Below are 13591 nucleotides of genomic sequence, written 5' to 3'. Positions count from 1 at the left end.
AGAACATAACTGTCGTGGTCTAAAACCACCCAAAAAAGCCAACCACCCACCAAAAACCAGTAACACTGACCGTAAATCAGACATCACTGGTAATTACTGTTAATATCTCCCTCTTAATTTATGTTCCAAATGTGACAGGAGTAGAAGACATCAATGAAAATTAACCTCCTTAGTCTCAAATTAGACTTGAACTCCATCCTAAAAAGCTCATCTCTAGCTGAAAATTATCAAAAGTCACTCAAAATCAAGACTATGATTTTCATAATACAAAATAATCATAATATACTAGGTCTGTCTGAATACCTTTAGCACAACTTCAATATAGTTTTGTTACTTTTTTCCATTACCTGACATTACCAACACCCAGTCCTTTGCTCTTCTAGAAGCAGCACGAAATGCTCCCCCTCCCATCATACTTGAAAGTCAACAGACTTGAGCAGAGCCCATATAAGGCTGCAGTGGTGTTACCTTGCATGAAGCAGAATACTACTGAAAGAATAAAATCTACTTTTTCTTCCTTGAAATGGAGCAGATGCTTTGATTTTCCCAATGGCTACATACTTCCAGTCCAATATGATTAGTCTGGAAAGTGTTTTCCCCTTTTGCCATTCTTTTTAGTGGCATTATTAACTAAAGAAGAGCACTTCAGTGTTTTGCTACTCTTTAGGATTAACCATGAAAGAAGCACAATACTAGCAAGCCATAAATTGCAGCTTTCTGGCAGCTGATTAAATTGAACTAGGAGAACACATGCTCAGATTCTACAGTGACTGACAGCAGATACTGAACACTACAAGCTCAGCCACCATCAGAGAACCAGTGACCAGCCACACCAGCTGTGCTTGCTAGAACTTACATCTACTGTTCAGCAGTGAGACTCAAGGGACTCAAACCCTGCTTTTCTCAGTGCAACCTCCAAGTCTGAGCAAACCCAAAACAAGTACACAGTTTTTTCTCCAAGTCTCTGATCCCCGGTCCCTGCTGTCAGTAGTTCAAGCCATTGGTTAAGTGAGGGAAGCCTTTCACGTCATTATCCTTGCAGATATCTGAACACTGAGTAGGAGTTTACATGATCTTAATTTCTTCTACACAGGAAACCCTTTTTGTTTAAATGTAGACTGCATTCCTTATGCAAACAAAAAAACCTGTTTCTTTAAAGGACTCCCATCACCTTCACTAGTATGTTTTCTTTCTTTAAAAAGATGCATCACACAAGCGGTTCAAGGGAACAAATAAAGGTCTTCTATATAGCTACTAAAACATCTATATATATATAAAAATACATGGTGACTTTATACTGAAGAACAGGATTTATCATGAAGGTTTATCCATGAAGTAAATGGTGATCTTTGTTTCACCTAGGTACATCTTTTGTTCACAGGTCCATAAATCTTCATGCTCTAACTCACCTTAAGACAACATCTTCCTAATATTATAGTGGGCATGAAGAATATTTGGAGCACACAAAAAAATCAGGTGATTGACTATCCAAAGAGCACCCAAATCAAACGTGAGGTGACAGAGAGAGGACATCAAGAAGAAAGCTTAATTTGTGACATTAGCTCCTACAGAAACAAACCCACATCTTTTAAATGCAAGATGTCATCAAGTTCAAAACACCACTTCTTCAGTCTTACCTGCCTGCATCAGTCTCCTTGAAGATCCCATCCTGGTTAGGACACAATTCACAACTGGGTGTGACACCACACTTGCATGCATCACAAAACCAAGGTTCTGTGGAATTTTCTGAAGCTGAGCTCATGATAGAGTCACTCTCTCCATCAACACCATAGCAACCTATGCACACAAAAGATGGAAGACCAATATAAGAAAAGATAATTGTAGATGTAGACAAGTGGTCAGTTACAATTTCAGCAGGAAACATACATGCATACACATTCAGAGGAATGATTCTGAGAACACTTGCAATGTATTGGCAAAGATTATCTTTAGTGCAAATTTACATTAGAGACTGTAATTCTGAGAAGTGATCTACTTTATGTGATTCTCTTAAGATCACAACTGAAAAACAAGAAAAAGGCTGTTTTACTTTATTTTAGTAACACTTGGTATTCTTCCAGACTATCCATTAAGAAGGAAAGTAAAAAACCAAGACTAAAAGCAAACAACAAAGACGTGAGGAAAAAAATCAAAGGATTTTTTCAAATGTATTTCAAGTTAAATGCAACAAGCTGTGGAATTTGTGAGCATCTCAGGCTTCTCTTGGATACTCCTATCTTTCTCCTTCTCCCTACTCTGAAAATGAACGTTACTGGGGGGCAGGGGGTTAGTTTTTGCAGGTTTTTTAGAGATTTATTATAATAGTCAACAAATATGCATTCTAGTTTTCCAATTTGCAATAAGCATCCAAATCTACTAAAAGAGAATATACACATGAAATAAAAAGACTATTTGCATAATTTAGGGGTTGTAGGACTGAGCTTAAAGGACCTTCTGTAACTTCAAAACTGAAGTATAGTTTGCAGAGCACAGATTAACTGTTTTGAGACACCACACTGGTGATTGATGAAGTATATTATTTTTTTTAATCATTCTCATTTTTACAGTTTTAAATTATGACTAGACTCACTCATTCAGTTTCTCGATTCTTCTTTGCTGTATCCACTACATTCTTCATGATTGTTAAGGTGTCTATGCATGCTTAAACACCACAAATTTAGGAAAACAGTATTTCTGAAGTGATTTAGAAGCTTGCTATTTAAATTTTGCACAAGAATAAGAGCAGCATTATTAGCACTGCAAATGACAAAAATCTCAAAGCTCATCACCATAAAACTATTTCTGTGTATGCCACATTTTGAAACTTTATCTGTATCTCTTCTTTAATACGAGAAAAACATAATTTCATTGTCAACACTTAAAACACAGTAGAGGTTTTATTAACAGTTTAAATTCAGCTATTTGTCAAATACAGCGATCAAGTCAACATTTGTGCTTGCGGAACAGTTAAATTATCGAATTCTGCAATTAAATAGCAACATGATTTGTTACTTTGGTTCATTACCCACTGACTGTAATAAAATATCAACAGTGCTCTAACTCCCCTTGTGACAGAAACAGAGGTCTGCATAATAGACTAACTACATTCAGGAAATAAGCAATCACACTCTAGGAACCATTTAAGAACTATAGTCTTCCATTACAGAATGAAGCTCATCAATAAGAATTAAAATAAGAAGGCAGACTGTTTCTTTTCATTATAAAAGTATTCCAGAATCAAACAAAAAGTAATGTGCAGAAATGCGTTCACAGAAACGTTTCATTGGGTATATAAAAGATCATATATCTCACACATAAGATAACTCCATTTTCTTTATAATGTGGTATCAGCTTTAACTAGTATTCCAGAAAGGAGTTTTTTAAGTTCTAATAACAGAATCTTGAATACATGATAGTAAAGCTACTTTTAAGCAATTACATTAATGTACAAACACACAGTCCATTGGTATCATGAAGCTGATGAATAATTATAATTTTTAGAAATCCTTCAGACTTCTTAACATATCAATATATTCCTAAATGTACTTATCAAAAATTACCTAACACTATGGAAGCAGTAATATTGTCATCAATTCATATGGCAAAATAAAATTAGTTTCTTTCAAACACTGATGCTTCTTCACTAATTGAAGGTAATTAGCTTTGCTTTACTAACCTAAGTGTCATCAGTCTGCAAAAATTAGAATGGTGACTTCCCCAAACTGTCTTACCTTTACTCTAAAATAGCTGCCTTATTATACTTATCAGTCATTTATACCTGATTATTATTTTTTTATCTTTATTCCTAGAAAATGATACATGTGCTGTAATTATTTCCATTCTTATCATATGTGTTTACATTAAACATTGTTTCTATAACAATACAAATCTAGGTCCTTTCTGAAGGTAGATTAAAAAAAAATAGTCTGGATTTTTAACCCAAGTTTTTTGTCCCAATTTGTGCGTAAGTCTTAGAGTTTAAAGAGTTTAAGATTTCTAACAGACAAGAAGGCATTTACTCTTTTTCCTTAACGGCCATTTAGCAAAAGCTAAACACCATACTGTTACACCCAGTGAAAGGGGTGGTCATTAGCTGGAGAAAGTAGGCTACACTACCATTAAGCATTGCTGATAACTGTATCAAAACAGTCTTGTCCACAACACAGCTGAAGAAAAGGAAATCCAGCCCATAAGACTGTTGTCGATTTGATGTACACTGCCAAATGAAACTACAGAATGAAAGCTGCAAGACAAAGCCTTGTTTGCTATGAAGCCATCCATGTAAGCAACAAAAAGGCTGTTGGTAGCGTTTTCTACACACATACATCAGATCGTTACCTTTAACCCCATGGGGGAAAAAAATTCATTGCAAGGTTTCAGCGAAGGTACTTTGTAATTGTTCTTGACTGAGGAGTGGCATGGGCAATTTTCAGCATGCTCCATAGTAAGCCTGAACTCTACGTAACATGTCTGGAAAGTTTACTTTCCAGGAGGAGTTAGGACTAATATATATAAATAGTGAAACAAAACTCAGCTTTAAGAATAATACTTTTAAATAGGTAATAAGGTAATGCACCATAAATCATTACCCAACAGCTTAAGTTTAAATATGATCTAATAATACTTAACAAAATTAAGAACTGAGTCCCAAAATTAATTAGGAACTGCTTGCTAAGCTGTATTTTTTGTTAAGGATACGCAAGTATTTTAACCCAGATTTTTTCTTATGTATGCTATAAAGTCATTGTCTGCTTCTGGGTTGTTAAGTGATAACAGAAATCAAAGGAGAGATCAAATTTTGTCAATAGAATATTCATATGGATAATACAAATCTGTTCAACAGCTGTATTCATCAAATGTCTGTAAAGCTACAAATTGTAAGAAATATGACAAACGTGGCATGTGGTTTTGACACCACAAACCAATATCCATATGAAGAGATTTAAATTCCTTTGGGGGAAAAAAAAAAAAAAAAGCAGTGAAAGTACCTTGGCAGGCCAAAAATATATATGAAGCAAAATAATACCAGTAGTTCCATTTTTAAATAATAAACTTACATGATTCAAAAACAGTGAAATAACTCAGAACAAAATATAATCAATGACAAAATGTATTTGTCCCAAAATATATTTGCCCCAATTTAAAGAACGACAGATAACACAATGATGATGTCATCTGACATTAAGATGCCAGATACGTCAGGAGCAGATACAATGTTTGTTTTTCAAATGTACAAGGAACCAAAATCCACTCTTTAACACTTCAATTGAGATATGAAGGCAAAAGCAGTTTCAGAAAAAAATCCTACTGTAGAAATATCAGGTTTGCTATAACTTTAAATTTCAGTCCAAGTAAGTGTATTTGAAACGATGAAAAGCTAAGATAATTATAGCATTCATCTGGGATGTGAAAGAATCTGAAATCTCTGCCCAGTCCAAACCAGAACAAGGATATTAATCTGCTCTCCCATAACCAATGCTCCGATCACGTGGTAGTTATTCCAGAATAAATACCTCAGTCTCTTCTGTGAGTTGCTCCACTTCATATACATAAAAATCACAGTATTTATTGTACTAGATGTTTACTAATTCTGCAGCCTAACTGCAGCAGGTCAAAATTGCTCCAACCCAGTAAGAAACAAAAAAACTTCTATACCTTACAGTTTTTCAAGAAATAGTTATCTACTTTCCGGTTATTAACTAGAAACCATAATGAAAACCCTGGCAAAGCTGAGGAATGCTGCTCATCTAGTAAACATCTGTAGTGTCAAAATTAAACTCATAAATTTTCAAAATTCCTCAATATACTGATTTTATTTCTTCTTTTGTTATCACAAGTTGTAATACTAACTGCCAACAGAAAAATTCATTTGGTCAGATTAACATCACATTTTTAAACAACAGAATGTTATACACACCTTGTCAAAATGTAGAATTGTGGATAAACACAATTAATTAACACTAATGAAAAAGATGAACTTGCAGTTCTAGACCACATTTTCAGCAGCTTCCACTTTCCAATTTCAAGTAACTTCATAATAGTCATGGCTAAGGGATTCGTATATCCCTTAATAATTTGAAACCAGGGGGAGGGGGGGGGGGCGGCGGGGGAAGTGTTTTCTACTGCATGGCTATAATTGATTTTTTTTTTAATTGAATCAAACCTGAAGCACAAAATGCACTTGATAAAAAATCTAAATGCACCTTTGTCTAAATCTGTCTAAAAAGTTACAATGTAGAGATCAAGAGTTCAGAATTTTTAAAAACACGTTCTAAAAATCTTCATATTTTTACCATGGTAATATTATTTTATCTGTAACAGGCAATTACCTTTTTATATATATCATTTTAGGATCCTTAAAACTGCCAAGCACAACTAAAATTCAACTTATTGCTGTCTGCCTTCTTTTCCTATGCAGAAAGAATTATTTTGGTCCCATTACAAAAATTTTTAAAATTTTTACTTTTTTTACTTTTTTAAATGACTCTTTAAAATGCAGAGACATGGAGAGACGAAGCTGCTGCTTGATAAATCATTCCATCCTAGTATTAAATAGTTAAGCTAATGACCAAGAAAAAGTCCAACCTAATTTCCTTGTATGAATTGTTGGGAACTGCTGGTGTTGGAACAGAAAGAAATTTAAGGCCACGCTGCAAGCAAATCTCCCAAGCAACATCAGGAGGTAATCTTCAGGTTCTCTCTAAAAGCACTGCAGTTGTGTAAAGGCTGTGACTACTTAAGGACTGAAAGGGCAACAGAGGAAAGGATATACATATTGTAAACGATGTATTTGGTTTCAGTTATTATCACTGCACCTGTGACCTGTTCGGCATTTAGTCAACCACACACCCCTTTGACTGGAAAATATGTTGAAGAAAATAAAACTACTTTTAAACACTTTGCTTAAAATGATGCTGCCTTTCTTCAATGTTCACAAAAATTCTGAATTTTGGATCTTTAGAATACCTAAGAGTCCCTTTTCAACTAAAGTTCATTAAATACTCATATTTGTATATTCTTAAGATAACTGTATCACAATTCCATGTCTGCCACCTCCTTGAATACCTCTTACACTAAACAATAAAACTGGTTTAGTATAGTATTAACCTATGAAAGTCAAGAAGTTAAAACTCTCACAGCATTTACTGTTCCACTAACAGCATATATATGTATTACAATTACAGCCAAGTTGTCTATTGAATGTATATCATTTCATACAGAGGGGAAAAAAAAAATTATTCCCTGATTTTAAAGTCCTTGTACCCTGTCAATAGCTTTTATTTAATGTGATTGACATTAAAATGAAATTGCAAACACTTTAAAATGCTACCATTAAAGCAATTGTTCTGAAATTTATATCACTGAGGCAAACGGGAAGAGAGACCTAATTCTTGCCTTGGTTGCATCTTTTCCTCCATTTCTCTGGCAGGGCAAATTTTTGCTAGTCAAACAGGAGATCTGCATTTGCTAACTACATCTACATATACTCTGAAGCATGATTTTATTATAAAAATCATGAAAACATGATCTGCAAGGTAAACCATACATTTGAAAAATCAAATGCTGTGAGATCATAGTATTCAAAATACATTACATTCAATCCTCAATTGGACCACCAGTTTAAAGACATTGATCAGTTCACGCATCATAAATTCAGAACAGTATTTTTATTTAGTAAATGAAGAGCACTAAAGTACATGATTTTGCAAAATGAATTTTTGTACCAGACAGGAGTGTACCAGTGTAAGCAGTTAAAATGCAAAAATGTTTTACTACACTGTAAAGCATATGGTGACTACACTATTGCTTTTAGCAAGAGAAATTTTATTCCCTGCCACACACATCACAGTAAAGTAAGAAACAAATAGAGGAGATGGAAAGAAACAGCTGGAAAAATGTAGAACTTCACTCATTTAATTCACAACAACTAACCCAAGGGCAATAGCTGGCAAGTGTACTACCTACAGTTACGGCACATGCTATGATATGCACTAGACGTTTTCTTCAGTCATGCTGCAATCAACATGTCAAAAAAACTGACATCACAGTTGGGGGTGTCCTGCTATTAGAAGAAAGATCTTACCAAAAAAGCATTTATCCAAAATGACAGATTACTGCTGCAAGAAGATTTTTATAAAAAGAAATGAGGATTATTCTGCACAGAAGTGAACACTCCAAAAAGCAACTGTACTTCTACAAATTCAGTAAGAAACCCTAGCAATGCAAACGTTTTTCCTTTAATAATAATAAAAAAAAGTTGATACATGAAATAAGAACGAAATTTTAATTGATGGACTTAATGAATTACAGGCCATTTAGACATAAAAGGTGAATGTAAAGTGTAAGAGTGGGTCTTAAGTTAGCATTATGTGTATGCTACTTAGGCAGGTTTAGAGGCAGTTACAGATTTCTGTCATTTTTGAACCAGTTATTTGCTCCACAAAGTTTACAGAGTTTTGGACATGTCTCTGCAGAGCAAAGATAGCTTTTGGACAAGTGATGCTAGCCATGCAGGTGATACGGACATTATGCAGCAAATAGTTGCACTGGAAAGGAAACTGAATTTCTAGCAATCTCAAAACTTGTCAGTAAGACAAATATAAATGTTTATTAAGGGGCCATGATTCTAGGTCTGAATCAGAACCCTTGTCTAACTCCTGGCTTGTTGCTGTATTTCACATGAGCACTGGCAGAGTTGCTCCCAGATGAGTTATCACCCCTCTTTACCCACGGAAGACCTCATGTAATAGTTGATTAATGCAAGCAAGCAAACCAAAAGGAATATAAATCATGACTGAAGAGGCACCCACTGCACCAGGTACTAAAAAGGAAAAGGTGCTAGTTACCAAGTACCCAGGTACACGAGTAATGGAGCAGTATGCACAGTGGCAAGCTACCTTGTGCTAGAAAAGCCAAAACATTCTGAAACAGGAAAGAATGGAGTTCTAGACCATGCCTAACTTGAAACACAAGGCAGCACTAGCTTACACTCTGAAAGAGGGTAACAGATTCTTGCCAACAACTATGCCAGCATGCAGCCACTCGGGGATGGCAACTGGAAGGCTCACCTTCACATGAAGGGGCCGCACTACTATGTGGCACCTGCCCTTTGACCAGTAGGTACAAGTAGATCAAAAGCCCCCACTCAAGGAAGGAAGGGAGCCCTGTTGTCCAGAAGAAATAGGCTCGACTCAAGGGCAGCATTTTCATGGCTAGTGAGTAACTTCACATTAAATACAGAGACAGCCACCATAGAAAAGCCTTTTCCAGTCACCTGAAAGGTTCTATGGTAGACTGAAACTTCCACTTCAGCAGAGCACAAAGGCACAAGCCAGCGGTGCAAGATCCCTTCCTGTGAAGTAAAACAGTTTCTGTAATAATCTACAAGAAAGAAAAATTAAGGTCTTCAGGGACAGAACAATCAAATCACCAATATCATCATTATGTGGGTCCCTGCGTGGGGCACCAGTAGGGTGTGAAAACAGTGTACTTCCTTCCAAATAAATATCTACAATGCTATAGAAAAGTAGAAAAAACATATTTATAATACAAGTTGAAAATGCATACGAAAACTATGAAGAGAAACCCTGCAGTATTCCAGCAGCTTTCTTTGGATGCTTCAGGATAATAGGCATCTTGGGTTTGAGATTCTAGGGAAAAGACAACTGCTAAATATCAAAATTACTTCACAGGAAATGAGCGTATTATTCTTCCCAACTGCAGGCAAACACAGGTAAACATCACTGCATCAATTTCTATCCGATTCATAAATAGAAGCCTCTTCACTCAATACTGTGCTAGAAACTGCATTTTCTGAAAAACCCAGCAGCTCAAATATTAGAACAAATTTTAAGACACAGCATGGTGCCTGCAGTCACAGCAATCTACCTACTAAAGGAAACCTGCAAAAATAAGAACAAATTCTCGGATTCCAGTATGTTTACAAAACAGACTCACTTATTACTGGAACTTATTTTTCAAATCACAAAGCAGCTGCGTATAAGAGCACAATACAACCTATGTCCATGATCTGAGCACGTAGTTAAAAGGTAAGATTAAAGCTAATGATATTAAGAGTAAACCTTCCTATACTAACATTAAAAAAATAATTCTGAAGGTTATAAGCCATGTTTATATGATTAGACAGTAATTCTCTCTTTAACTACTTCTTAATTTATTTTTAGAAATCACCCAAGTTGAATGATGAAGCCAACAGGAACTAAAAGTAATTGTTACATCACATTTTAGTTTAAACTGCAACTTCTTTATAATAGTCTGTGTCTTCATTACTCATGCGTTCAGAAGTAATACAATGAATCAATGACCACCAGTCAGGAGTGCAGAAACCTCCAAGTTACTGAACATGTAACTTGAACATATACAGTGAACATGCAAGATCACCGAATCAAACTAAAGCTTCAAAAGTTCCACGTGTTTTTATAGAATTCTGCTTTGCTGCAAGCAATTATTTAAACAAATTATTGAAAAAAGCTCCAATTTAAAATAGTACCTGCTATTACCATTGAAATACCAAAATACAGAAAAAACCCCACCAAAATAAATGCTTATTTCTACTTAAAACTATATTCATGTCTTTACAAATTGATATACATATCTAGGAATGAAACATACACTCAAAACATCAAGTAGACTTCCAAATTGCATTTAAGTACTTATTATTAAAATACACTGTAAAGAGCCAAACATTCAACTGTAAGTGTGAAAAATTAACCAACATCCATAGTCAATTAGCTTGTACATACTGTAGAACTTATGAGAACAAACTAGCAATTTAAATTTTCTGAATTCATCCATTTTACTTTGTTGCAGTAACAACAAAATAAACATACATACATTGTACTCTCTGTATCACTGACAGTATAGGGAATCTTTGTCTATAACGGTTTAAAAAAGAAGAATGGCAACAATGACTCTTAGGCAGATCGTCAGCTATGAGAATTCAAGTGAGTTTTGAACCATGGAACTATTTCCTGTGGAGGAAAACCATCTATAATCTTACTTCTTGTAGGGACAAAAGTTTAGTAAACTAAACAAAATGAGGAAGTGTTATTTTGGTGATTTTTAAGGCACTCCATGGGAATAAAACCAAATTTGCCATCATTTTATTCCAAAAAGGCAGATAATTTTTCTATCACAATCGTTCTGCACTTTAACGTAACTAGCTGTACAATTACTAAATAAATCTTACAGAAGAATTTTCAGGGAGCTCCAGGGCTTTAGAGTTTAGATGTGTTGACTGTATGAAACTTTTGGAGAGTTCTCAAATAGGCACTTACAACTATCAGGACGAGGCATTTTCATTCAGGTTTTCTTTTCTCATTAGTTAATGTTAGGCTATGCTATGGTAAAAAAAATAATCTATCAAGATTCTATAAAACTAACTTTTAGTAGCTTACTGCATCTCAAATTGTACATGCTCTGCACGTTATTTCCAAAAACTTCATGGACACAGAGGAAGGAATTCTGCAAGAGTACCAAGACACCTAAATTTAGAAGTCTAACACTTGTAATGCCCTCAAAGGCACCTAGAGTGTGATCCAGCTCATCATAAATTAGATCAACTAAAAACTGCTCTCTAAGCTCCATTGACAGTACTGATTAGCTCTTCAAAGGACTGCAAGAAGATTTCAGGAGTTCCATGTTGACACTTAACATAATGCACCACAATGCACAAAATGGAAATTCCATCCTCAGTTTCCTAACTGATGTTAAGCAAAGAACTGAATTACAGTTCCGTGCATAAAAAATACTGTTGTGAAACAATTTTCAGTCTAGTATAAGGAAGCAAAAGGGGAATAGGGTATTAATAAAAGAACTTCCAGCCTGAAAAGGCATGCTAAACAGCTCCAAAAAATTTTAAGAGAGTCATATAAATTAAATAAATGCCTTCCATGCTTTTGAAGAAAGAAAGCCTACTTTCTTTAAATTTCAAGGATTGAAATAGCATATCTCATTTTCCTGGGAAACCTTTAAAAAAAAAGCAAAGCTCTAAAAAGGTAAAGGATATCAGAAATGCTAAAAAAAAAAAAAAGAATAAGGTATGTCTCCTTGTGTTAGTATCTACCCTACCTTCCATCCTTAAGAGAAAGAGCAGCAATACACAATAGACTCATCTTTCATACATGGCTGTTAAAATTCCATATGCTCACCTAAGAATTATTCCAGAAATGTTTCTTTAAAACCAGACCTCCTACATTTGTAACATACACACAGATTAGATTTTGAAGGAATTAGCAAAACAACGATTTGAGTATGCTTTAACTTTAAAATTTCTCCATTTCAAATTGTCAGTGAAAATCATGAGAAAGCCCAAGACGAGCTATTTTCACTTGTAACTAAATGCCACAGACAATTCCTGTTGTTGCTCCTCCCCTTCTCTCTGCCTTTTTGATGCAGCAAAAATATATGTAAAAAAACCTTTCCTTTTAGAAGGCCTCCCATTCTCATGATCTTGTAGCCCAGTTATGCAATCAAATTCATATACTGAAACAGATAAGACAAAAATACATTTGATATAATATCCTAAAGCCCTGAAAATACAATGTATAGCTCCAATACTTGCAGACTGTAATTCATTATATAGGTATCTGTAGACCGCATCCAGTCCTGTAATTGCTTATATTTGTTTCGCTAAAGTAGAAAATGGATGTTTCACAGCTAAAAATGATTTATGTAGTATTATAAAAAAAAAGGCTTTGTTTTTTTTGAAGACAGCAAGTCAAAATTTTATTAAAAGCAAAGTATATGCTTTCCTCCCACAATGAGAATGAAGGGTTGTATTACCTTCATGCACTGTTATTCCACAGTTGTCACACTGGATTATTTCATCAGCATCTTCACTGTTATCGCCAAGACAAACGCAACAAATCAAAATATGGTCCATTTTCTGCGAACTCCAATTTTGAGACTTCTCAAGGATCAGTGAATCCTAATATTGAAAAATGAAGACACATGGATTATGCCAGGAACTTCAGTTTTATTTAAAACAAACACAAGATCTGTTATTTGTTCAAATTTTGAACAACAAACAAAAAAAGATGGAAAATTATTTTCACAAGACTAAAAGCTTCTTTGTTGTCAAGACATTAAAAAACTTTATACATAAATATAAGAACTGGGAGAAAGGATGGATACAATCTGATCTCAGTATACCTACAGATCTGTTAATATCCAAAGGCCAGAGAAGGGTCTTATTTCCTCAGACAGAAACATACATGTCTTTAAACCATTTATGTTCTACAAAAAGGAAAACACACCTTAGAAACCATTCAAAAGCAAAAAAAAAACCAAAAACCCAACCACCACCAAGGCCAAAGATGATCTTCAAATGTCCCAATATTCAGAAAAGTTGCTTAATTTTCCTCAATTTGCGCCTTCCAAAAATAAGTCACATGGATCTGAAAAATCTGAAAATAAGCTACTAACAGAAGCCTGCCAAGTTTTCACCTACATAAAATACAACAAATTTTCAACCTGATTCTGGGTTTTTTGTAATGCAAATTTACATGTCTTTATGCAAAACCATATGAATTATTAAAACTGTAACAACTTATTTCTTGTGATTATATAC

General features: G+C 34.6%; 1 protein-coding gene across 13 annotated transcripts in view; it reads right to left on the bottom strand.

The window, feature by feature from the left end:
• Positions 1-13591, bottom strand: part of PHF14 (PHD finger protein 14) — a 168253-nt gene that overhangs the window by 135025 nt on the left and 19637 nt on the right. For all 13 annotated transcript variants that reach the window (XM_037382630.1, XM_037382635.1, XM_037382631.1 and 10 more), the window contains exons 4-5: positions 12805-12949; positions 1638-1797 (exon numbers count right to left, since the gene is read on the bottom strand). In XM_037382630.1, coding sequence (XP_037238527.1) covers positions 1638-1797; positions 12805-12949 — 305 coding nt within the window. The remainder of the gene's footprint in view (positions 1-1637; positions 1798-12804; positions 12950-13591) is intronic.

This window comes from Falco rusticolus, chromosome 4 (assembly GCF_015220075.1).
Source record: "Falco rusticolus isolate bFalRus1 chromosome 4, bFalRus1.pri, whole genome shotgun sequence".
NCBI classification, from domain to species: Eukaryota; Metazoa; Chordata; class Aves; order Falconiformes; family Falconidae; genus Falco; species Falco rusticolus.
This window is presented reverse-complemented; position numbering and strand designations above follow the sequence as displayed.